General features: G+C 36.3%; 2 protein-coding genes across 3 annotated transcripts in view; one reads left to right on the forward strand and one right to left on the reverse strand.

Moving 5' to 3' along the window:
• Positions 1 to 873, forward strand: part of LOC107563692 (neuronal acetylcholine receptor subunit alpha-2-like) — an 18,973-nt gene extending 18,100 nt beyond the window's left edge. Inside the window, exon 6 of the mRNA XM_016248634.1 lies at positions 449 to 873. Within this exon, the coding sequence (XP_016104120.1) occupies positions 449 to 574 (126 nt within the window). The 3' untranslated portion in view covers positions 575 to 873. The remainder of the gene's footprint in view (positions 1 to 448) is intronic.
• Positions 874 to 8,553: 7,680 nt separating this feature from the next.
• Positions 8,554 to 25,099, reverse strand: LOC107563684 (protein-tyrosine kinase 2-beta-like). 2 transcript variants are annotated; one of them, XM_016248622.1, is made up of 31 exons: positions 25,024 to 25,099; positions 22,767 to 22,999; positions 19,531 to 19,709; positions 19,351 to 19,438; positions 19,177 to 19,256; positions 18,865 to 18,927; positions 18,724 to 18,778; positions 17,783 to 17,923; positions 17,605 to 17,679; positions 17,395 to 17,496; positions 17,168 to 17,300; positions 16,888 to 16,927; positions 16,672 to 16,697; positions 16,513 to 16,560; positions 16,297 to 16,391; positions 16,103 to 16,184; positions 15,123 to 15,223; positions 14,418 to 14,533; positions 13,605 to 13,705; positions 13,312 to 13,401; positions 11,482 to 11,686; positions 11,136 to 11,238; positions 10,979 to 11,038; positions 10,669 to 10,791; positions 10,329 to 10,478; positions 10,199 to 10,225; positions 10,022 to 10,046; positions 9,830 to 9,876; positions 9,582 to 9,716; positions 9,407 to 9,487; positions 8,554 to 9,212 (listed from the first exon to the last, which is right to left on the reverse strand). In XM_016248622.1, the coding sequence occupies exons 2-31, from the start codon at positions 22,956 to 22,958 to the stop codon at positions 8,976 to 8,978; spliced, it is 3,000 nt and encodes a 999-aa protein (XP_016104108.1). In that variant the 5' UTR covers positions 22,959 to 22,999; positions 25,024 to 25,099; the 3' UTR covers positions 8,554 to 8,975. The 2 variants fall into 2 exon arrangements, with proteins under 2 accessions (XP_016104108.1, XP_016104109.1); XM_016248623.1 differs by lacking the exon at positions 10,199 to 10,225.
• Between the last annotated feature and the right edge of the window lie 2,241 nt (positions 25,100 to 27,340).

The following is a 27,340-nucleotide window of genomic DNA, read 5'->3' on the forward strand; positions in this document are numbered from 1 at the left end:
AGAGAGAGAGAGAGAGAGAGAGAGAGAGACATAGACTTTCACATACATATGTATATAACCACGTATAACCATAAATGTATGGCCATATGTAACCATATTTTGTATAACCATAAATGTATAAATGAATATTAATAGCATGGACCATAAATATTGTCAAAATTAAAAGTGCCAACTATAGATAAGAGACACAGTGACTTTCTGTAACTGGCTACACAAAATCTCTGAGGTTGGTATTTCTCATGTCTTGTTACTCTTCATAGTAAAAAGTGCACACTAAAGATATAGAGACAGTGGTATGTGGGTATATGTGTGTGCGATATTTGAGTCTCTCTTGGTACCACCTTCCTGATATGACTTCGGGATAGTTTTGTTATAAACTTTACTTTTCTAGTTTCATGTTATGTTACTGCTATAATAATCCACTCATTTGTCTTATCTGTTCACACAGGTAAAAGAGGACTGGAAGTATGTTGCTATGGTAATAGACAGAATCTTCCTATGGATGTTCATCATAGTTTGTTTGCTGGGCACAATCGGACTGTTTCTCCCACCCTGGCTCGCAGGCATGTACTAGAAAACACACTACTGAGTACATTATATGAACAATAAGGACTTCTAACTTATAGGCTTCCATGGGAAGAACCAGCATGGGGACACAACACCCCTTCTAGCAAGGAACATCACACAGTAAGCGCTGAATTTTCCCCTGCATTAGGTCAGATGCATGTTTGACATCAGGAATGTGGCATCAAATACCTGACATTTTTTTATGTCAGATATTGAGAGAGCCACAAATTAAAGAAGCTTGTCTATGAAAACGCTTGCATTTGAATGTATAACCTTGAATATTATTGTCAAAATTAAAAATTAAGTGCCAACTGGAAGAGACTCAGTGGCTTACTGTAACTGATTACACAAATAAAATCACTGAGGCTGGTATTTACCATGTCTTGTTACTCTTCATATCAAGGAGTGCACACTAAAGAGATGAGACAAAGTGGTTTGTGGGTATACGTGTGTGCTGAGTCCGTCTTGGTACCAACCTCCTGATATAATTTGAAGGGGTTTCATTTAATTTAATCTCATGTCATTACAAAGTGTGCATTTTTTTCTGTAAAACATGAACAAGATATTTTCAGAAATGTTTTTTTTTATCATACAGTGGGTCACCAAAAATGTTTGGTTACCAACACACTTCAAAATTACTACTTTTATGAAGAAAATAAGTAACAACACCTTTTAATGTTGTTTGCAAGCATAAAAAGCATGTTTGTGCATTATGTGATTCGCTTACATTGTTTTGGTCTACAATAGTGGTGGAAAGAGTAAATTGTACTTAAGTAAAAGTATTGCTACTTAATGAATAATTTACTTGTATGGGACATGCACAGACATTTTGAGGGGCAGGGGCTCAAGTGGAAAAAAGGGCACTTTTTAATTTTTTTCTAAACAACTTTAAATATAGCCTATTAGGGGTGTGCGATATTGAAAAAATATATCTCAATATTTTCTGGGATTTTATGGATAACAATAATTAGATGATATTTTGCTGAGCGTGTTATTGTGCTGATATCTTAAGGACTGCCGTGGACAGCTGACTCCTAAAGTTTTTGATATTCCTCATATTCTGTGTGGTGATCAGTTCACAGCAGTGATAGAAATTAATATTTTCCAATAAGTTTAAATAGATTTTTACCTTTTATGGGCAGTTTTACCTTTATAAAGCCATTTTTCCTAAAAATTAGCATAATCTTTTCAGTAAAATTCTTAACTTAATCAGTCAATTATAATAATAAGTCATTTGGGCTGTTACCAAGCAAATAAAATCAGTATTGACAAATTTAATCTGCAATGCAGAGAAAACACAGAAACTGCATTAGAAGGGACATTTAGATGCATTTACACACTGTGTAATGCAGGATATGAATGTTTAACTTGCAGTTACAAATGCATTAATACTGTTTTGATATTTTAAACATAAAACGTTGAATACTGATATTTGAAATTATAAAAAAAAAAAAAAAAAGATTTTTAAATGGGAAATTAAAACTGACAGTAGGTGGCAGCAAGTCACTGTTAACAAGTGAGTCATTGTGATTGAACCAAATCATTTAAACGGCATTTAAACAAAACAGCATCATGTTGCTCAGAGACACAAATTGGAATTATATTTATTGGCGAAATAGAGCAAAAACAGTCAATATTGTGTCTAAAACGTAAGTGTCTTAATGTTAAATTCTTGTTTATTGAACTGCTGTATAAAATCAATATCACATTTGTAATCATGCTGCTTTTTGGTGGAAAAAAACGTCAGTCTTTGCGTTGATACTGATTAACTATATGAAATTATATAAATATATAAATTTCTGCCCCATATCTTGAATTTTGTGATCATTCTAAATGCATTTTAATAAACTGAATCATGCAGTGAAAGAATGCACACTGGTCTAACCCACATGGTAACTCTCTCATGAGTCATGGATGTTAGCAAGACAAATTAACTATAATTGCCTTTTGTTTTTTGGATAATTACGTAGCACGTGCCCCCTCAGATTTTTGAGCCAACTGGATTTTGAATGCAGCTTCCAAAAGACAAAAAATAGCCGATTAATATTTTCTATATTTAAAGGGGTCATATGATGCTGCTAAAAAGAACATTATTTGGTGTATTTGGTGTAATGAAATGTGTTTATGCGGTTTAAAGTAAAAAAAACACATTATTTTCCACATACTGTACATTATTGTTTCTCCTATATGCCCCGCCTTTTTGAAACGCGTCAATTTTTACAAAGCTCATCGGTCTGAAAAGCGAGGTGTGCTGTGATTGGCCAGCTATCCAATGCGTTGTGATTGGCTGAATACCTCAAGCGTGAGACGGAAATGTTACGCCCCTCACATACTGTTGATGCCGTGTCCGGCCGGAGTAACGAGACAAAAACATTAAAACCCATTACAAACGAGGCATTTGTTGCATCCAGTGGGGATATACTGTCTTTTTACGCGTTGCGTTGCATTGCATCGCGCCGCGCCGCGTAAACATAAAACTCTGTCTGCATTTGTGATCGGAGAAATGACAAACAACAACTGCTACTCTACTGCCCAAAACTCGCGTTTGAATCATCAGTGGCAAATCCTTTAAATGATAACGTACTTACGTGAGTCAGAGCTGCCGGCATTGTAGTCTAACGTTACTCTCCCAGGATCAGTAAACAGTCCTCCATAAAATGTGCTGCACACATCTGGATACAGTATTTGGGTTAAACTGTTCTGGAACAGTGTTGTAAATACAACTTAACCACTGATTTGTAGTCGTGTCCTCTTTTGGAAGACCAAACAAAGTAGTTTCGCTTTCACAACGAAAAACACAGCGGCCTAGCATGAGGGGAAGCCCCGGCTTAGTGTACGCTGAGGCCGGGATAGAGTGAGCCGAAGCCCCGGCTTAGCATGCGCTGAGGCCGGGATAGAGTAAGCTGAGGCGGCGGGGTCGAGAACGGCGCGCCTGGCGGATGCGACGAATGAGCGGCAACCACATGTGACGGACCCCGGGCTGGACACAGCTTTGTCCACGGTGAAAGTTGATGTATTCCCTCAGGGACCAGCACAGATCAGCTCCAGGCATGACGAAGCGGATATCGTCCTCTTTTGGAAGACCAAACAAAGTAGTTTCGCTTTCACAATGAAGCACACAGCGCCTTCACGACATGGCTGCAGCGTCAACAATACTACAGTGAGAATAAAAGTTACGCCTTCTTTCTTTGCGTGAACATTTGGGCGGCGTTATGCAAATCTTCCCACATGAAGCCCCGGCTTAGCATGCGCTGAGGCCGGGATAGAGTAAGCTGAGGCGGCGGGGTCGAGAACGGCGCGCCTGGCGGATGCGACGAATGAGCGGCAACCACATGTGACGACCCCGGGCTGGACTCCGCTTCGTCCACGGTGAAAGTTGATGTATTCCCTCAGGGACCAGCACAGATCAGCTCCAGGCATGACGAAGCGGATATCGTCCTCTTTTGGAAGACCAAACAAAGTAGTTTCGCTTTCACAATGAAGCACACAGCGCCTTCACGACATGGCTGCAGCGTCAACAATACTACAGTGAGAATAAAAGTTACGCCTTCTTTCTTTGCGTGAACATTTGGGCGGCGTTATGCAAATGTTCCCACATAGTGAGGTAGATATGTGGGGGTGTGTTAGAACGAGCCGCTTTAGGTAGGTGTGGCTGACTCTGAACTTTTATAAAGAATATCTCTTTGGATTTGAGACTTTAGTCTTTGCAACTTTACAGATCTTCTTTATGCACCAGGAGCTTGTAACACTGCAAAGAGAAAGGAAAAATTGAAATCGCATCATATGACCCCTTTAATACAATCACACTGGCGTGATTAGAAAGTTCAGTGCATCATATCATCAGCTGCTAAATTCAAATCTGCATTCGCTGGCTGGCGCTGAGCCAGAGACAGACGCGTGTTTACAGCACTGCGCATTAACCAATCACACACGATGCTGTTGAGCTTAAAAGTGACGTGACATGTGGCCAAGTATGGTGACCCATACTCAGAATTAGTGCTCTGCATTTATCCCATCCTAAGTGCACACACAGAAGCAGAGAACACACACACCCCCAGAGCAGTGGGCAGCATTTTTTGCTGCAGCGCCCGGGGAATAGTTGGGGGTTCGGTGCCTTGGGCACCTCAGCCGTGGTATTGAAGGTGGGAGAGAGCGCTGTACATTCACTCCCCCCACCGACAATCCCTGCTCGAACCCGCAACCTTTGGGTTACGAGTCCGACTCTCTAACCATTAGGCCACGACTTCCCAATCTTATGAATGCAACACCAATCACAGTGCCAGTGTTTTCTTCACTTGCACGCTCACTGAATTCCTCTTTCTGGCGAATTCTCTCGTCAGAAACAACAAAGTGCAAATGGTTGTACGAATCTGTAAGATATTAATTTCACAGTGTAAACAGCTTCACTGATTCTAATGGGAGTTTTTGAGAGTGCTTGAACTAGACTGTCAGTGAAAATGTTCTTTGATAATGTAAATATCCTTTGCTCTCTTTCTGTACAATGAAAGTGTTATGATTAGTAGCCTAACTTGCAATGTTTTTATCCACATTAACTTTCAATGTTAAATTCACATTAAATATAAACTCAGTCGTATTAAAAATATGTTATGGCATGACACCCTTATCTGTTAATTAAGTAAACAGACAGGGTTTTATGCATAGTTAATAGATTAGCCTACATTAGGTTACTTTGACCATCATAGATCAACATAATCTATAAAGGTTCTCAGGGAAGAAAAAGGGCTAATGCTCAAGCCCCCTTTGATGTCTATGTGTGCACGTGCCTGAGTACATGTAAAAGTACTGAAAAATAATATGACTCAAGTGTAAAAAAGTAGTTTGCTGAAAAACTACTCAAGTTACTGCATTACAAAGTACTTTAGTGTTATTTTTTCTATTTTTACCCAAAATGAGACGACGTGGGCATTAGGGAGCAGGTTTAACCCTAACCCTAACACCCATGTACTGTCATGTCTGTTTCACAAGTGAGACCCAGGAAATCCCTTATATGGACAAATGCATCAGATATCACTACAGCTGAATAACATGCAGATAGAGATGCTTTGACTGATGAAACGTGGAAGACAATAAACACCCAATTGCAATGCAATGCTAATTGACATAGTTTGTATCACAGTATAGAATTTTATAAAAAATATTTTCTGTCTCACTGTGATAAGAAGCAACAAGGAACCACAGAAGCTAACTGTTTCAAACATGACTGATGTTCTATAGTAATTTTGGAGCAAAACATGACATTAGTCTCATAAATTGTCATGTTTGATGCTATGTTAAGCAAACATACTACCTATCCCTCTTGCCAGGAGCAACTGTTTAATAACTAATTTTGAAAAGTACATTCACGTATACGATTAGTTGTTTTTAAGAAAGGCAAAAGCAAAGAAGGGTAAGTGAGGGTTTAAAAGAAAAGAAAGGGTTTCAGTGTGAATTGAAATGTGCCAGTAAAAAATAATTTGGGGTGTGGGTAAGGTTGGGCATCGTTTGAATTTTAATGATTCCGATTCTTGACAATTCCTAATTTTGATTCCAATAAGGAAAAAAAAAATAAAAAATTATAATAATAATAAATAAATAAATAAATCTTATATATCATTCACATGCATTCTAACTCTTATTGCAAAATAGTTCCTGGTTAGCTGAATACTATAATGAAAGTCAACAGGCTAAAGAACACTTGTGTGTGTAGCAGAGAAAACAGCCCGTGAGTCTTCTTGACTTGAATGGTTAAAAATCACATTGAAAGTGTAGTTTGTTATAATAACAAAGGTGGACTCCAGGCACATTTTCGGTAGGCACATAGGGGCGTAGCCATCATTTCAGAAACGAGGGGGACAGAAATGTAAAAAAAAACGAAAAAAACTTTTGACTTCTGTCTAATTGACAGGCTTTATTTTTTATTATGTATTTTAATTGGATAAGAAATCAAATACACTGCTGAATGATAACCAATAATTTGTATTCTATAATATTCTTTCTGTATTTTCCTAATGACAATTTTAGAATTGGTTTATACAAACACATAAGGCAGAATAGGATACTGTATTAAATGTTATGTCAATTAGCACTGGATTATTCATATACTATATTTATTTCCTCGAAATTACCTTTTTTAGCTACAGCAGTAGTGGGATGCCTTTGTCCATATTAGAGATTTCCTGCATGTCATAAGTTATTATATATTACTTCTACTAGGCCGTTTTGGACTTTCTGCGCGAGAGCGCCCTCCGGCTGCGAGTATGAATGAAACATGCACTGAGAATGAAAAATGAGTGTTCAGCGCTCCGTAATGTTCACATCGTATTGTTTTGGGTATGAATAAATCTTCCAGTCATACACGCTCTGGAGACAAGTTTGTGCTGTATAAGCATACATTTTGTATAGGCTTTTCGTCCACACGGATCCGGCGTTTTGGGAGAGTGAAACCGGTATTTTTTGAAACCGGGTCCCAGAGTGGATAAATCTGAAAACGCCGCCCGTGCGTTTTCGTGTGGCTTCTGAAACGAGGACGTCATCAGCCCACGTCTCGCGCCTAGTCAGACACCGCTACGTCACGTAACAGCAACAAAAACATGAACGATTGTCTTTCTATTAACTAACATTAACACGGATTAATACATGTTTTGTTCCATGTTCGTTTGTATACCGCGCGGAACGTTTATGCGCATAGTCCAAATCGTTTTCTCCGTTGTTAGTGTATCTCTGTGGCAGAATTACAGCGCCACATACTGGTCTGGCATGTATACTACATCGTTTTATGTCGGTTTTGTGGTTTCGTGTACGCAGATATTTCTTGAGACGAGGGGGAAAAAAAGATCGGATAGGGAAAGCTCATGGCTTCTTGTGGATAGCCATAGACTATCTTGTTTCTTCCCCCGTGTGCACACACATCCAAAGCACGCACACAGAAAAATTTATTTTAAATGCATCTGATTAACATATAAATCATGCTTGATCTGTTAGCCAGATGTACGTAACAATGCATGCGCTTTTATTTCAGTGTAGTTGTTAATGTTGAGGTTATTTTAGCTTCGTACATTTAGTACTGTTAAAGAGGGCGATTTTTACCATTCAACTGAACTATGTGCATGTATTTTAGACACTTACATTGTTCTTGCTCCATCCATGCAATATGCAATAAGTGCGTCCTTCTGTCAACCGAGTTTGTATTTACTTGCACTGCTGCGTAATATCGACGGTATGACCCATTTGGGGAGCTGACAAAGTTACGATTTAAAATCAGAGCACACATTCACTAAAATACTGAAACACTAATGATGCTGATTCAAAACGACAACGCAGGTGATTGACAGTCAAAGCATAGCGCGGTTTGATCGCGGTTTTATACTCAAGAAAGTAGAAAAAATTTAAAAATGTACTTAAGTACTGTAACGAAAGTATTAGTTACTTTCCACCTCTAGTCTACAATATAAACACATATTTAATAAGACGAGATGTCCAGAGGAATGCTGGGTCATATAGAGGATTCAGCAAGCTAGTTGTCGTTAACATTTATACAAGATTTTTTCTCAAAATAAAATCTAAGTAAACAAAAATTCTTGGGGGGTATTCCAAAAAGTAGGTTATGCGTCATAGCTGGGTAAGTTCATGCATAAGTACATGGATAACCTCAACTTTCAGTTCCAAAAATGAGGTAACTTTCAGGTTATTTAAGTAGCTATAACAACTTATTTTCTGACCATAACCTGCTCTGGAGCTTATTATATAGGTAAGTTTATTATTTCAGAGGTATTCAGCACATGCATTCACTATTGATGAGGCTCCAGTGACAAATGTTTTATTATAAAGCACTATTACAACATAAAGCGACATTTATTTTATTCTCATTTCACACTTTGTGAATATGCATTCAAAATATATATTTTTTACACCAAATATGGAAGGAAAACTGCTAAAAGAAAATGGCAAGCACATTTTTTTGTGCTTACACAGTCAATCTTGCATTTACAAATTTTTATATTTAGCATCAAACAAACAATATAATTGTTTTTCACAGTAATAAACAAAAACTGCTTGAATATTAAAAGATAGCAATGCATTTTTGGAACATTTTTCTTACTGCGAGTAAGAAAGCTTTGGGTTAATCAACCAAACGTTCTGGGTATATGTGACTGTAAGTTAACCCTGCTTACTGGAATACCCCTCTGGCCTGCTTGGTTTTCTAAATCATGTTTACATAAATCACTTAACATGATATGACAGCAGCACAACAGTTGCCTGAATTTCTATTGGTTTCATGTCCCATACTGGTGTTGGTTTTGCCCCGTTACTGCATTACCATATTATACAGATAAATCAGTCTGTCCTATACTCAAGCTGTGTATAGGACAGTTGTGTATACTCAAGTCAGCATGTCCCAAGCAGCTCTTCTAGTCTGTCAGTGAGTCTACGTCCTCAGGTTTGGGTTTGGCCAAGTTTGAGCGCACTCGGGCCTGGTCTACAGCATCTAATAGGTTCTTGGCATCCATGGCCAAACCGTGGGCTGCTGCCAGCATCTGTTTCTTGCACTCTTCCTTTAGAGAGGTGATGGCATTCTGTTGGGCCAGCCGCATCTTATTGATGAGCTCAGCCAAGTCCTTATTCAACAACTTCTGAGTGCCTTCAATCTGAGGGAAACATTTGTACTCTTATTAAAATCTCAGCTGTAATGGAAAAGATTCAACTGACTTTTAGAGCCACTTAGTGGACATTTTACTTAGAAACTGCATTGATTTGTACCAAGTATGTCAAGTTTTACAAAACTTACAGACTTTGTATGAAATCAGGTTGCAGAAACACTTTGATACAGGGCAAATACTACCTCTGTTCTACAGGAAACATGCAGAGTTGGTAGTATATCATCGACACTGTTGATCAGATTTCTTAATGAGAGTCCGACAGTCTGCAGACAAAAATGTTCAAATGACAGTATGTGAAACTGTTAATGGAAATATTGACCAAAAACAGCATCAGATTTAAATGAAGATTTTTGTCACCTTGACAGGAGAGATGTAATCAGTAGACAGAAGTGTGTTGATGTCGTTTTTTAACTGCACCACCACCTTCACCACGTCCATGACTCTCTGGTACACACTATCCTCTGAACGGTCCAGCTCAGCTGTAGGTGTAGGCTGAAGACACATGAAACTGAATTATGCTTCCTATCATTGTACTGGGAAAATAGAGTCAAATATTTAACATGTACAACCTGCATACTGTACAAATGTGTAAAATGAGTCCTTACCTGCACTGCAATTCTGGGTGGTTTTGAAGGAGGCTGACGGAGTTCAGCTTTAAGTGGATACAGGATACAGTCAGTATAGGAGGAAACATGTTAATATGGCACAAGAATTTGATTAATTTTCTCAGCAAATACTGATATGTTAATTCGTTAAAATTTGTTAACATTATCACTTGTAAAATGCAGAGGACTTACCATAACTAAGTGGCAGTTCAGGTGTCTGATAATAAAAAAATAACAAATAAAAAATATTATTGGGATTGTATTTGACCATTACATTTTTAAGTACACTTTTAAAAAAGAAAAATACATCAGACATATGAAATGGAATGAAAATGTTATTGATGAAATGTATGAAATAAAAATACACACCTTTGAGTCTTGATGAACCATTGGGTCCTGAGAAAGAACAGCAAGCAATGCAATGTGCATGATAACTAATATTAAAGGCAAACCTATATTATCTTACATAAGAGATTGGTAAATAGGCTTTCCTCCTTACCAGAAGCTTCTCCTCCTTCTTTAACCATTTTGTGTCCTCCTCCATCTGCTCTTTCTGCATCTTCAAAGTATCTTGCATGCGCTCCTTCTCTACCTGCCACAGCCGCTGAGCATCTTCCTTACTTGTTGGCCCAAAGCTGAACTCACCCTCCTACCCCATAAACACACACACAAACCTTCTGAGGTTCTACAAAGCTTCTAATGAAATATTAATTATTATTAAAATAATAATAAAAAACTCCTGTGAAAGCCATTTCTTTAATTAAAAAAATTCTAATAATAATTAAATAATGAAAACTCATACAAAAAAAAATACAATTTGGTAATAGGCCTAATTTTACCCCAAGACTGCGGCGACGGGGTGGGGAAGTGGTTATGGTGAGGATGTTAGTTGAGTCCACTGGTGACTGGTAATCACACGGGCTGGCCAGGTCTGGTGAACTGGCACATAAAGCCTCATTAAGCTGGTGAAAATAAGAGCAGAATATATTAAATTAATATAACGTAATGACTTTCATTTATTATTATGCATATTATTTATAAAACATTTTTAAATGTATATACAATTAAATATCAGTATTCAAGGATTCTAAGTTTACAAGAACAATTTAGTGCTTAGTATTTCACGTTTAAACAAAATGAACACCCTACCTGAAGATGCAGGCCAACACCAAGGGTATTTCCGAAGCGACTAGTATTGACTCTGGAAGGCTTAAGTTGTAAACAAAATACACTGACTGTTAGCCAGAATGTGCTGCTGGAACTGAGTGGAAGAGCAAACAAACAGCATATGAAAGCTGACAGCTACCTTTGGTGGAGGTTCACTAAACTTGGCCTCCAGGATCCGGGTGTTACGGGCTTTGTCTCTCTCTCTCTCCACCTCCAACTCCTTCTCCATTTGGTGGACATCACTGTTAAAAAGAGCAAGGTAGTAAAAACAATGGGAAAAGATTAATCTTTTTGACCAAAGAAATAAACATTTCAGTCAATGCAGTCCTCTCACATTAAAAAAAGGTTGCATATTAATAACATTGATTACACTGCTGAGTGATTTAACTCAGAATCATCAAAATACAGCAGGTAATATTAGGCTTTTTTTTTAATAAACAAAAATATTTTTTTCTATTATTATTATAGAGCATGAAGGGAGAAACCTGATGTTGCAGGCTAGTTCGGTGAAGGTGGGTCTCTCGGGGGGGTCGTAGCTCCAGCAGCGGGTCATGAGAGAGTACAGGGCAGGAGGGCACTGATCAGGTTTGGGCAGCCTGTTGCCCTGTTCCAGCTGGTTAATCACATCACGGTTGTCCAGCCAGTGGAACGGCTGTTTACCTCGACTCATAATCTCCCACATGCACACACCTGGACGGGAGCAACACAAGAGGGAAAAAAATGGAAGTGAGGGGGAAATCACATGGGGGGGATTGACAGACTTTTGTGCATTTTACACTTCTGGTGTTTAGGAATGTCATATGATCCTATCAAGAGAAATATTAAAAGGATCGTTCACCCAAAAATGAAAATGGTCATTTATTCACCCTCAGGTCATTTCAAACCTGTTTGCATTTCTTTCTTCTGCAGAACACAAAAGCAGCATGGTGTGAAGAATGATGGTGATCAAACAGTTTCATTTTCCACTGACTTCCATTTTATTTTTTGTTTAAAGCAGGGGTGGCCAACCCTGTTCCTGGAGATCTACCTTCCTGCAGAGTTCAGCTCCAACCCTGATCAAACACAACTGAACCAAATAATTAGGATCTGAAGGAGAACTTGATAATTACAGACAGGTGTATTTGATCAGAGTTGGACGGCTGTTTACCTCGACTCATAATCTCCCACATGCACACACCTGGACGGGAGCAACACAAGAGGGAAAAAAATGGAAGTGAGGGCGAAATCACATGGGGGGATTGACAGACTTTTGTGCATTTTACACTTCTGGTGTTTAGGAATGTCATATGATCCTATCAAGAGAAATATTAAAAGGATCGTTCACCCAAAAATGAAAATTGTCATTTATTCACCCTCAGGTCATTTCAAACCTGTTTGCATTTCTTTCTTCTGCAGAACACAAAAGCAGCATGGTGTGAAGAATGATGGTGATCAAACAGTTTCATTTTCCACTGACTTCCATTTTATTTTTTGTTTAAAGCAGGGGTGGCCAACCCTGTTCCTGGAGATCTACCTTCCTGCAGAGTTCAGCTCCAACCCTGATCAAACACAACTGAACCAAATAATTAGGATCTGAAGGAGAACTTGATAATTACAGACAGGTGTATTTGATCAGGGTTGGAACTGAACTCTGCAGGAAGGTAGATCTCCAGGAACAGGGTTGGGCACCCGTGGTCTAAAGTGTTTGATGTCCAACACTCATATGTGAAGCCTTCAATCAGAGAAACTGAGTGAAAGCTCAAGATTCACAGAACATGGCAGCTGAGCTCCAGAAACTGAGGGGTCTTTGTCTGTCTAGTCATGTGTTGTTTACTCAGTGTTTCGGTGAGGGGCTACAGATATAAAACCTGTTCATGTCTCAAGCACAGTATTAAGAATAATATGAGTTAACTGAAAACAACTATACATTTCAATATAGAAACTTTTATAGTTGTTTTATATCAATATTATATTATTAAATGAATTGGCAAATTTTAGGTCGGAAATGAAAGTCAGTTATTGTATGACAATTTATATAAATTCAATTTAATAGTGGCCCTGGAGCGCTGAATAATGTTTGTAAGCACAGGATGGTTAAGCATGCCAAAACTGTAAAATGGGTTCATAAAAAGGAATTATGTGCACTCTGAGAATTTTAGAAATACTGGTTTCTAAACACCTTTTTAGACTTAATATATTTAAAGTATAACATTATATACTCAATTTTAGCAATATTAATGTCAAACAAGCGAGAGTCTGTTTAAATTACTGTAACAGTGTCATTGTTTGGTACAATGGACATGTTAAAATCTGATGATTTTCTTCTATTCACTCACCAAACATCCACACATCACTGGCCACGGTGAAGCGTCTGAAGTTAATAGATTCAGGAGCCATCCATTTGATTGGTAAACGAGTAACAGATGCTGCAGACATAATGCAAGGTAATGAGAAATTGCTATGCTTGTTAAACAGAATATAAACAACACAACAAAGAATATTTTAGAAGATTTTATAACGTGACAGAGGAGTTTAGATGATTATAGCTGCACCAGAGGATGAAACAATTTATCGTAAAATGATTAAACAAATCATAACTTTTATGAATGTGTAAAACAGCTGAGGTAACCTTTGTAATATTCTTCATCCTCTATGTATCTGGAAAGGCCAAAGTCACCCAGCTTCACTGACTCGGGTGTGGCAACAAGCACATTTCGAACAGCTATATCTCTGTCAAGCAGATCACACCAACACACACAACATATGACAACCATGAAAATTTCAATTCATTATCAGTGTAAATACAGTGGAGTGTGAGACCACAAGGGAAAAAGATTGTTTTGTAGTTGAGCTTTGTCCATATTAAATTATATTATCAGCATAACAATTTGATTGAAAGGGTAGTTCATTTTATATCGTAATCGAAAATATTTCTGTTTATTTCCAGGCATGGTTTGGGGTCAGTAAGATTTTATTTTTAAACAAATTAATACTTTTATTCAGCAAATATATATTAAATTGGTAAAAAGTGACAATAAAGAAAGTTTTAATATTACAAAATTTCTAATTAATGCTATTCTTTTGAACTTTCTATTTAAAGAATCCTGCAAAAATCTATCAATATTTGCACAAAAATATTACGCAGCACAACTGCTTTCAACATTGATAATAATAAGAAATGTTTCATGAACAGCAAATCAGCATATTAGAATGATTTTTGAAGGATCCTGTGACACTGAACACTGGAGTAATGATGCTGATACATTTTAAAATTTATTACAATAGGAAACAGTTTTATTCTATTGTAATAATATTTCACAATCAAATAAATGCAACCTTGGTGAACATAAAAAAAAAAATTTGTACCAACCCAAAACTTTTACATTATAGTTTATACCAGATAGATCATAGAGAATTAAAAATATTGAATTGCATGTCACACCGGTGGACCATGTTCATTCCCTGTAGGTAAACAAGCGCTTTGCAGATCTGTAGGCTGAAGAGAACCAGAGTTACATTGGTCAAACTCTGCTGATTTTTTGTCAAGTACTTCCCCAGCTGTAAACACAAAACAAACATTTTTAGAGAAGGATTAGTGTACAGTAGCAAAAATATATGTTAATTAATAAAAACAAAAATCCACTTTATTAAAGCGGATCACTGCGCATCATATAGAAATACAGGCTTTCTGCTGCCCTGAGATGCATTATTCAGACCCTGTGGTGGTTTCCTAAGCACTCAGTTGGTTTATTAACTCATGCACATATTTGAGATCACCACTAGTTGACTGTTCAAGCCAGTCATTCTGTACTTAACAAGACTCAGTGGTGTTGTAAACAGTTTATGATGGTTTTACAGAGCCTGTAAATGTTAATAGAGCCATATCTATGGCATTCACTTAATTGAGCTTGCTAGATCAATCACAGCGGTCATGGCAAATGGAATTACACTATGGATTGAAAGGGAATTTTATTGATTTAATTTAAAAGTTACATAAACCCCTCTATCTCATTAAATATATTACCATCCTCCCCAAAATAATCACTCATAGTGACAACATTATTGGTCTTGCAATTTTCCAAAAGACGTGTTTTGAGATATAATACAAATAAGAGTGATAACATCCAGCATCTGGGCTGTTGTTTACCTCCCCGTGCTGACACAGCTCCATGACAATCCATACTGGCTCTTCCTCAATCACTCCTATCAGTTGCACTATGTGTGGATGGTCCAGGTTCTTCATGATAACTAGACAGGTGGGACATTATAATCCAAAAAGAATACAGTTACTCGATATTATATATTTTATTGTTTATTTTTGCTACATTTCAAATGTCTGCCATATAGATTGTTTCAACATCTGGGGCCCAGATTTTCTTAAAATATAAAAACCCATTATAAAAAATTAACTACTGTATTATACAAAACTTCAAAATGTATCAAGCGAAAACTATTTATTATTATCGCATCATTTTTTATGACTTCCATCTTAAAAGTTAATTCTTTACCACAGAGACAACAGAGACGACAGCAGTGGTTCTCAACCTTTTTGACTCCAAGGCGCCCAATAATATTCAATGACCCCTTGACTTTTCTAGTTTTCATGCTTTATTTGATAAGGATGAAAAAAAAAACATTTTTATTCACAATTTCTGCACAATAAAATAGTTTAGCTGAGCTTGGCATATCTAGAAAGAACCACTGCTGTAGCAGAAAAATGCAGGAAAAAATATTTATTGTGCATAATTTCTAATCAAGCTGTAGTTTTGTCAAATTAAGCAAACATATTTATTAAATGTGTTTATGTAAAATACATACAATTATAATTATAATGTTAGCCTCAGCAAGACAAAGGAGTCTGATATTTTATTCCAAAAATATTTAACATTTTATTTCTACCACAGAATGTTATTAAACACAATACATCATTTGAGATATGCTAGAAAGTTAGAAAACAGTTCAGAAAACAGTGACAGAATTCTCTGGTGATAGATGAGTATACACACTCGTTGTATATACACAAATTAAATATGTTGTGAGAATTTACTGTCTACAGTTCCAATAGTTGAAGAAACACCTGTCTATGTCAATGGCTATAATAATTAACTAGAGTTTTCATTCACGTACCTGCTTCACCCACAAACTTCTCTCTGACATCAGGTGCACATTCCTTACAGGTCTTCACCGCAACACTGACCTTCTCCCCATTCTAACCAATACAAATAAAAAATATTGATAAAAGGAAAAACCCAGATTTGACCTACAAAACATTTTAGTTGTCATTGCATCATCACATGTCTAAAGTGTCTAGTACTGCTTGCCCTTTTCTGGTAAACTCCTTCATGAACCTCCCCAAAGAAGCCTTCACCCAGCATACGTTTCAGGATAATGTCTTTCCTGGACAGTCCAAACTTTGCTATTGCGAAACACATGAAAAACTATGAAAGCACATCAGTACAAACAATAATGAATAAGTGCATGATTTTACAGTGATACTGACCCTGAACACAAAAACAAAAAAAAATTCCCATACATACCAGATGGTGGCGGCTTTTCATCTGGGATTTCACAGTATATATCAGAGTCTGAAAGATAGATTTGATGTTATCACATTGTCGTGAACTTGTTATCATAATTCAGTAAATATCAAGTCATGTCTGAATGGGATTGTATCTAAAGGAGGGTCTGATACTCACTGCTGTATCTGAAGCTTTCTGTCTTCCTAACAGCAGGAAAGAGTGAATAGCGTTAAGGACAGTGAAATAAAGTATCTAAAAATGTACGTCCAGCGCCATTTCACTTTGTAAATTATTCCATAAGAGATCACTTTAGAATTACAGCAATTAATATTCATTCTGTGTTGTAGTCCTGAGGAGAAGAAAACAGAGATAGAGGAATGTTGATGTACTCACCCGGAGGGAATTTCAGGAAGAGAGTTGCGCAACTGCACACCTAAGACAGCGAAGATAAATTCAAAACCCACAACATTCAGAAGAACGCTGCCATAAACTCTCAGCATTTCAGAAAACTTTTATTCATTTATCTCAGATTTTTGCAGATGACAATAATTTAGAAAATAAATAATGATCCATCCTCTGGAAGCAGTTCGCACAAGCTTTAACTCTTTTCATTGACACTTTGTCAGAAGACTATTGACATTCACAGACATACAGTACATTAATTGGAGTTTACCTTTGGGAGATTTACTTTTATTTGGACCAACTATCAAAGATGAGTCTGTGTGGTTAAGCAACCTACAGTAGCCATCGATCAGATCAGCCATGTTCTCCGCAATGGCCAGAGATGCCACACTGATGGAAAAAGGCTAGGAACGGAAAAGTTCATTGCTAGTTTACTACAAGAGTGGCATTGTGCAAATAAAGTTTAACTACCTAATACTGAAGTGAGAACATTCTCACCTGTTTGGCACCCACAATTTCGATAAGTAACAACGTTTTGCCATCACGTTGTGTGTTGTACTTGATACTATGGATCTGTCTAAATTCAGCAAGGCAGACAGCCTGGGGAGAGAAAACGAAAATGAACTCGAAACAACATTTGGACATTGACAACTGGCATGAGATTAAGGAATAAATACAAGATTGTAAATAAAGTATGAAGTTGCTCACGGTGGAGTCTGCTTTGGTACGTTGCCGAATGCCTTTGGGACCAATGACTAAATCCACTGCTAAACTCCAACCTTGCTGTGTAGATTAAGTAGGACTTTCGTAAATTAACTTTAGTACATTAAATCTTCCACTTTGAATAAACCCCAAAAATTTTTAACGCCTAATCTGAGGAACTTACCACTAGCTCACAAGGGAATATTTCCTCATCAAAGTTGGAGAATTCTCCATAGGTCTCAAAGAACTTGATCATACACTCGTCCTCCTTTAGTAATGCATACTGCTGAAACGTCTGCTGGATGAGCTTCCTGAGTTGCTTAGGCTGTTAAAACCAACATTTTACAGTTTAGATGTATAATTTTAAAGTGCTAAGCTCTCATAAACTGCCACTTCTTTATTTTTTCAGTTTATTTTGTCAGGGTCCTGATCACCCAGAGGGGGGTTATTTTGTGGTGGTGACTGGCTAGCTGCATATTATCCCTAACTTCTCTACATTTTCTACATTCATTTAAAAATACATATGAACAAATCTGAATGTATGCTTAATTTAAGGCCAGATTTACTAAACAGGGCAAATTAGCATGACAGCGCAAAAAAGCGCTAATGGGAGTGGACATTTCTGCAGGTGATTTACTGACAATGCGCAAATTAAAGTACACAGATGCAGCCAGATCATTTCCATCATGTCCAACACAATCTACCAAGAGCAGCGCAAAATTAGCGTCTGCTTTAAGACATTTTTTGGAGCATTAAATAATGGCGCAAATACCAGTAATTTGACGAGTGCAAATGTTAGTAAATTGTGTTGTGTATTTCATTTTAATACTCTCCTCCCATAAACTTTGCGTCTGAAAGGAAAACTCCTACAAATGCATATTCAATGAGGTCAGGCGCAAAAATAACTGTCCACACCTTTTCAGTGGTAATTCTTCATTGCGCGTCTTTAGTAAATCCTGACAGTACTATTTTAACGCCAAAACACTATTTGCGCTGGTGCAAGCTGTTAGTAAATTTGGCCCTATATGTCTTATTGGTAAAAGGTTTGCAATTGGTTTACTTCTGGAAATCAATAAAATTTCAATAAAATATTGGCACCGCAGATAAGTGAAAAACAAATCTAACCTTCATACTGTCAATAAGGCCCTTAGGAAAGAACAGGTCCAGACCAACATCTTTTCTAAATTTAAAAAGCCACAATATTAGCAAAAAAGAAAAATCACCTTTTAAAAAAGACTTTTGTACAAATGAAAAACATGAACTTACTCTAGCAAGTCAAAATTTGACTTTTTCTCTAGACCTTTGGCATTCATGTCTTTATAAAACCTCCTGAAAGACAGAACAAACCACATATGTGATGCAATGCTCTGAAATTACCTCACAGTTCAATAATATTTGTTTCCTAGACTAATGTAAATTGAATTAATGAATCATTGAACAGTGCTCATTTTAGTTCTGGGATATCTGTTTATTTATAGCACTGGAAATATATACTCAGTTGCTGGTCATGAAGTCCTGCAGTTACACTGGATAATCATACAATATCAATAAAAGCAAACAGACTATGCCGTTTGTTACCTGATCTCCAAACAGCCCAGCTGAAGAGCCATGCCGTCGCTAACTTTGCTAGCATAATGCTGCATGTAGTCACAACGCACCTGCAGAAGAGGAACAGTATTTACATGAACTGACCTACAAAATGTGACTACGTACAACCACAGTCAAGAAGCAAATCTGGAGATGTTTGCTGACCTGTTGATAGAAATACAAAAGGAACGTCCTGTCCTCTTTTAACTTTTTCATGAAAGCAGCAGGAATGTAGCGAATCCTAAGATCATATCTGAAATAAAACACACACACACACACGTATATGAAAAATTCAAATAATGGCCAGTATATTGGTGATATATACTCCCTCCCTCACTCCCTCACCTCCACTCTGCCTCGGCGTGAAGGCTCTCATAGTGTTGCTCAACCTCTCCTACAGTCAGGTCTGGATGAAGCCAGTGGAGCTCCTCAGATTTGAGGTGTTTGAGCCTCAGCCCAAAGCATCCTGGGTTTTGCACATTTGGGCCCAAACGGCCACTGATCAGAATAGACTGGATGATAGTCTGATGGATAGGAAAAATATCAAGTGTTCAGACAAGGTATTACAACATTTGGGATAATATTACTAGAAATACCATGATTCCATTTTTCCAGTCATATACTGTAGATTACCATTCAAAAGTTTGGGTTCAGTAAGACTTTTTTTTTACTTTTATTCAGTAAGGGCACATTTAAAATGATAATAAAAACATTTATAATATTGTAAAAGATTCCTATTTCACATAAATGCTGTTCTTTTGAACTCCACAAAAAATATTAAGCATCATATCTGTGCTTAACCTTGATAATAATAAAAAATGTGTCTTGAGCACCAAATGCATATGAATTAATTAATTACCTTTAATTTAACCAGGAAAAAAAGACTCACTGAGATTAAAATCTCTTTTACAGGAGTGTCCTGGCCAAGATAGGCAGCCAAGTTTGCATATACAAATAAACAACATAGTTATGACATACAATACAAAAACAAACATACCAACATATAACCAATTAAAAACAATTACACACTATTAACTCGCTCTCTACAATTACGTAGTAAAAACTATAAGACACCAAGTTTTGTAACTTCATCTCCTTTTGGAGAACTTTTATTCAGTAAGGGCACATTTAAAATGATAATAAAAACATTTATAATATTGTAAAAGATTCCTATTTCACAAATGCTGTTCTTTTGAACTCCACAAAAAATATTAAGCATCATATCTGTGCTTAACCTTGATAATAATAAAAAATGTGTCTTGAGCACCAAATGCATATGAATTAATTAATTACCTTTAATTTAACCAGGAAAAAAAGACTCACTGAGATTAAAATCTCTTTTACAGGAGTGTCCTGGCCAAGATAGGCAGCCAAGTTTGCATATACAAATAAACAACATAGTTATGACATACAATACAAAAACAAACATACCAACATATAACCAATTAAAAACAATTACACACTATTAACTCGCTCTCTACAATTACGTAGTAAAAACTATAAGACACCAAGTTTTGTAACTTCATCTCCTTTTGGAGAAGATTGCAATCTGAAGTGGTGGCATATTTTAAAGAAGTTTTACCAAGCTCAGTTCTGACAGGGGCACACAAAGATTATAATTTGATTGAGAAAGTAATGAGTAATTACCAGACGAAGTCCTTTGAAAGAAACAACAGAGATAAAATGGCAAATAACCCAATATGGCTTTATATATCAAGAGATACCAATGCATTTTTCTCCAAATACTCAAGGAAGACTCTTTTGTATAGTTCACAATGGTGAGTTGAAAATTTACAATCAGTTATAAATCTCAGAGCACCATGGTACAAAGCATCCAAGGAAGCATGAAGGTAAGAGAGGGCATGCTGATAGACTACATCCCCATAATCGAGAAACAGTAGAAAAGTAGCAGATACTAATTTCTTCCTCACATTGAATGAAAAACACAACTTATTTCTAAAGTAAATCCTAACTTTTTCTTTAATTTTTTTCCTCAAATACTTAATGTGCGAACCAAAACGTAGTGTGTTATCGATAATAATACCAAATTTGTACTCTGACACTAAAGTAATTTGGCTCACCTGAGAAGTCAGAAGAACAATAGAGTTTTCGGAAGAAGTTTTAGAATTTGAAAATCACATATATTTTGTTTTTTCAACATTTAAAACCAGCTTCAAAACACAGAACATATTTTGGATAATATCAAAAGCAGACTGTAAAGAAAGTGAAAGTGAAGTGACATGTGGCCAAGTATGCTGACCCATACTTGGAATTAGTGCTCTGCATTTAACCCATCCAAAGTGCACACACACAGCAGTGAACACACACCCGGAGCAGTCAAGCAGTAAAGAAGCCACAGATTGTTGCTTAGAGGGGCCTGAGCAATAAATGATAGTATCATCTGCATGAAAATGGAAACTTGCATAATATTAAAATCAAGGCAGTTTATATATATATATATATATATATATATATATATATATATATATATATATATATATAATAAAAAAGACGTGTAAGAAAAAAAGGTTTTCCAAAAGTTTTGAGAAAATAGCAAGCTTTGATATAGGTGTATAGTTATCCATTAAAAAAGGATCACCCCCTTTTGACAGGGGAACAACAAATGCTGATTTCCAAATCATAGGGATTGTATTAATTAATAATGAAAGATTGAATAGATACATCAACGGAGGAGAAATAAAATCAGCCGCTAGTTTTAAAAACAACGGGGCAATTTGATCGGGACCTGGCGATTTATTCACATCGAATTATTTTAAAGCTCTTGTCCATAAATTATGTTCAGATTCAAGGAATTCTAAATCTAAATGTATATCATTATTTGTTTGAAATAAAAAGCCAGATGCAATAAAATGACTATTAAAACTATTAAGCATTTGCTTTTTGTCTACAATTTTGGTAGAATCTGTCATTATACAAGGGGGAATCTCTGTAATTGTTTTGTTACCAGTTAGAAACATATTATTCCTCCATAACTTTGTAAGATTTTCTGTGGTTTTATCAAGAAAGTAATCTGATTTAGCCTTTCTAACTGCAACTGTACACTTGTTGCAAAGCTACCTAAAATGCAGCCAATCAGAATTTAAATTTGTTTGTCTAGCCTTAGCCCATGCTGCATCCCACTCTTGAATAAGATCACATAAAGCAGTCGAGAACAATGGATTATCATGGCATTTAACTCAAAGGTGCATGCTTATTAATAATAATAAATATAAAACTATTATAAAAATAGTCCCAAGCACAATCAACATCTGGAATTAAAATAATTTTATCCTAATCAATTTAAGCAAGATAAGAGAGTTTGTTCATTAAAATATTTAAAGAATGATTTCTGAAGGATCATGTGACACTGAAAACTGGAGTAATGATGCTGAAAATTCAGCTTTACCATCACAGGAATAAATTGCATTTTAAAATATCTTAAAATAGAAAACTGTTATTTTCAATTGTAATAATATTTCACATTATGGCCGTTTGTTTTGGGGGTTTTTTACTGCATTTTTTATTAAATAAATCCAGCCTAGGAGAACATAAGACACTTTTGAGCAGTAGGGTATGTATACCTTGATCTGCCATGAGCTGTCACATTTGACCAGTTTGAAGTTTTTGCTAAGGTTGTTGCTGCTGCTGAAGCACACTTTGATGATCTTCACAGGACCGCCATCTCCAGCAGGACCGAGGTCTGGGCTTTTGATGCCCCCATCCCAGTCCTGGGTGGGTACCTTCCAGGAAAGGGTGCTTGCATCACTCGCCATGTCCTCAAAGATATCCACACACCATTACACAATCATCTCATCTGGTAATAAGGCCAGTTTGGAAACACAAGAACAAGGATTTTTTATAGTTAGTTGAACCATGTGTGGCATGTGCCAAGGCATTTTCCATTAATGGCATTAATGGCAATGGTATATAATACTTTTTTACACTTTTACTATTTTGTCTAAATAAATTAAAAATAAAAAAGCAGTCATTTTAGAAGTGAAAAAATTAATGTATGCATCACAACATTGTAATTTACAGAATGATATACACATAAAAAAGGGAAATCAGAATGCACAATTATATATACAATATCAACGGTTATAATAAATTTAAAAACTCTAAAATCATCTGATAACTAATATATGGTACCCACATACTGTGCATTAATATAAGACTAACTAAAAAAAATTAATAATAATAAAAAAACCTTACCAGATTCAAAAGCACACATACCATTCACTTACTTCAAGACATCCATTAGACCAAAGTTTACACTGTGTTTGCTCACACTGGTTGTGTTTCTGTGCTCAAATAATTATGTCTCTCTGTCCTCACACCCATGTGATTGTACTGGAATGCAGATCTGATACAATATGGACTGATGCGCAGTGTGGTAACACATACTGTACTAAAATTATCAGAGGGTGTTTGACATAAAATCTAACGGTACAGCAAGATGCTAGTTTATAGGAGGTTTATAAATGTATGTAGGGCCTGTCTTACTGAGTTGTTTGCCTGAGGCAACAAATTCCTAGAGGTAAGGCTACACGTCCTTTTTAACTTACTCAAGCATGACTCCATGCAACCTGTATTCGTAAACAGGCAACTGAACATTCATCTTGTGCAATGCATGCATATGACTAAAACCTTTGTGTTAAATACAGTGAGATTAATTATAATCCCTTATTGTTACTATTTTAAAAATTGTCATGAATGCCAAGAATAAATGTGTCAGCTTTATTTTAAGTGACTAATCATTTGTTTACACAGGGCTAAAGTTTCAGTGTCACACTTGACTAAAGTGGCCATTGCTTTTAAAGTTCGGTTAGTTAAAAAAAAAAACAATCAGTGTAGCAACCAGAATGGCTTGACTTAGTTGTTCTGAAATAGTTAATCTATAGATAACAAGTACGTGGGATTTGACCTCTTAGTTTTTGCAAGTTAACACCAGCTCCAAGCTACAGAGCACACAGAGAAAACAGGACTAGAACAAGGGAGGAGCCCTACATATGAAAACAGATTTTTATTTACCTGGAAAAAACGTATTTCAATGTTAAATTCTAAAACAACGAAGATGATACATATTTTTAGTAGTTTTATGTGTCTAACATTTTTTTTATTAGACATTTAGAAGTAATTAAATTAGGCTATATATAGTTCTATATTTTGTTGTTTGAAACATATATGCCCTGACTGAGAGCAGGAGGCAAATAAACAAATACATATGGATAGACACACTTGTGTTCTGTTGTTCAAGTTATTTGGTGTTCTAGTTGATTTTCCCCATGCACCTATATAATGCTTAGCTTTTAATTATATAATTGCATGTGGTTTCCTGAAACATAATCATCCTCACCCAAAATAAAGCCAAATACAGAGGAACTGTATTGTCTTGCAGTTGTCACTTATCAAAGGATGAAATACTTAGTTCAGAAACTGACAACCTTAAACCCCTCTTAAGGCGAAATAAGCACTAAGGTAAGGCAGACCGCACTATTAAATCCTAGATAGCAGGTTTCGTGCGCAGCTATGGAGACACTGGAATGCGCGTGCACATAACTGTACCAGCGGAGACTTGCCCTCCCAAAACACTCACATATTGCCTACATATATAAACGCACGTTAAAAGAGATTTCATATAAAGTTATGTCTTATAAGTAATATTATATCGACATTTTACGACACTTTTGGATCCTTCTTGGATACATCGCACGTTTTGTCATTTTAATGAGTAACTAACTATTTGATTAACAATTTGGTGTGGCTATTCGTGTAAAAATCAGCTTGTGCGATGTTTCGCCCACCGCTGTATTCAATTACGTTAAATTACTCACTAACCTTGCGAAGTTGTGCTCTTGGTTTTTTCCTATTTCCTTATAGTCCCCCAGTCAAAGTCCAGCTCTGAGACTCAGGTAGACAGAGAGACGGCTGCTGAAGCCACTCCCTTCTTCGCTTGAGTGTACTTCCTATTCGTTATAGGTGAGAGCAAACGGTCACCACCAATAACACGTTCTCATATAGTAGGCCTATATTATCATATATAATATACATACATATGAGTAGAAACTCCATCCAGTTTGCTAAAGTCATAATATTTTTTAAACAGATAATTCATGAGAAATGCTCAAATGGCAGGAATCATAATAATAAAAAAAAGTCTACCTCATTTTCCTCAACTTTGAACGTTTCCAACAAATAACATTCTTTACAGAAACATTTCCTCGCATCTATTTCATGGCGTTTACTTAAACTCAATTCGTCCTTGAATCCTTGTTTTTTAGACACGACTGACATCTAGTGACTGTCTAGGAACAACTATTTTAGACTTTGCCCTTTCATTGATTGTAAGGTGACTCAAAAAGTCAGTAATTACCTGACCTATAACTTACTTTACGTTACTTTGTGGTTGTTTACATTGTAGCCTCGTCAAATAATCATTAGTGATGTGCAATGTAATTTTGCGTAACACATCTGAATAAGAGGAACAAGGAAGAACAGCATTGGTTGATGTTAAATTCCCCCCTTGTCTAGTGTTGTTATTGTTAACTAAACTAAAACTATTAAAAAATGGTTTTCGGTATTAGAAATCAATTATAAATGTTAGGTGAGAAAGTTCAACTTAAAAAAACGTAGAATTCCAAAAAATTACAAATGTTTAAAAAAAAATTAGAGATGAAATAAATAAATAATGAGTAAGCACAAACATAAAAATAAAGCTATAACATATAAATATAAAAATAATAAAGATTACAAAAGCACATAACAAAATTTGTGAAAATAAAATAAAAAAATAAACATTCCAAATATTAATAAATCGTTTATAAATAATACTAAAACAGCACTGCCATCAGCAATCTTGGAATGCCGTTCAGTCACCGGAACCACTGGAACTGTTATGGGTTATATGTTAGTTCATTGCTCTGTAATGTCTGTGAATAACTCCACAAAGTTCTGCAACAAACTTGAATTAGTCATTAAACCACAAACTGTCTGCCTCAGTAGATGGCAGTATATTCACAGCAACACTGGAAAAACATCTCTTCATCCTCTGTGATGATAAAACAAACAGCTGAACATAATTCTTTGTGTAGTGTCTAGAAAAATGACAATATGGTTGATTTCCTGGTCACAGTAATTGCATCGACCTTAAAATTATTTCTGACTGCTTGACCCCTTCAGGATGAATGAAGCATGCGTGAGGGGCTCCAGTGCTGTGTGGGCAGATGGAAGTCACACTGATCAGTCTTAATAAACAGACTGTTTAATGTGCAGAAGAATCACAATAGACATGCACATCAAGGGCAGACTCATTTTACAGAGCTTCCTGCTTCACTTAGGCTACATTTTCTATATTCTACATAAACAATATTTTTGTCCCACAATTTTAAAAGTATCATCTGTCAGTTCCATTTTTGGATCTTTGATTTGTGTCTGACTATATAATGACTACGAAATTAGAGCTGTTCCTGCATCAGAGGTTGTGCATGGCGGCCTGTTCTGAGGTAACTACTCAGCCAAGAAGAATTCCAGCTGTTAAGCTTTAATGGGTTACGTTTAAATGCTCATTATATTGATGGTCACACCTATTGCTCTTTTTGCTGTCATTCTGTCACCACATTGGCAGAAACGGGTTGAGCAGTTTTTAGGAAATTAACAGAAAATGTCTGTCAGAAAATAATGAAAGGGGTCATATGATGCGATTTCAATTTTCCCTTTCTCTTTGGAGTGTTACAAGCTCTTGGTGCATAAAGAAGATCTGTAAAGTTGCAAAGACTAAAGTCTCAAATCCAAAGAGATATTCTTTATAAAAGTTAAGAGTCAGCCACACCTACCTAAAACGGCTCGTTCTAACACGCCCCCACATGTCTACCTCACTATGTGGGAAGATTTGCATAACGCCGCCCAAATGTTCACGCAAAGAAAGAAGGCGTAACTTTTATTCTCACTGTAGTATTGTTGCCGGTTTCCGCCATGTCCTGAAGACGCCGTGTGCTTCGTTGTGAAAGCGAAACTACTTTGTCTTCCAAAAGAGGACACGACTACAAATCAGAGGTTAAGTTATATTTACAACACTGTTCCAGAACAGTTCATCATATGACCCCTTTAATACTATTCAGTTTTTCAATGTATGTATGTATGTATGTATGTCTGTATT

The sequence above is a fragment of the Sinocyclocheilus grahami genome, unplaced genomic scaffold (genome assembly GCF_001515645.1).
Source record: "Sinocyclocheilus grahami isolate Dianchi unplaced genomic scaffold, SAMN03320097.WGS_v1.1 scaffold886.1, whole genome shotgun sequence".
NCBI classification, from domain to species: domain Eukaryota; kingdom Metazoa; phylum Chordata; class Actinopteri; order Cypriniformes; family Cyprinidae; genus Sinocyclocheilus; species Sinocyclocheilus grahami.

Bases quoted from the DNA above. Each gene is read 5' to 3' on its own strand.
- LOC107563684 (XM_016248622.1), bottom strand. From the start codon at position 22,958: ATGGCGAGTGATGCAAGCACCCTTTCCTGGAAGGTACCCACCCAGGAC. The intron at 17,924-18,723 runs GTTAGATTTGTT...TGGTTTTAACAG, and splicing joins GCCTTATTGACAGTATGAAG to CCTAAGCAACTCAGGAAGCT. The intron at 11,039-11,135 runs GTAGCTGTCAGC...TTACAACTTAAG, and splicing joins TTAGTGAACCTCCACCAAAG to CCTTCCAGAGTCAATACTAG.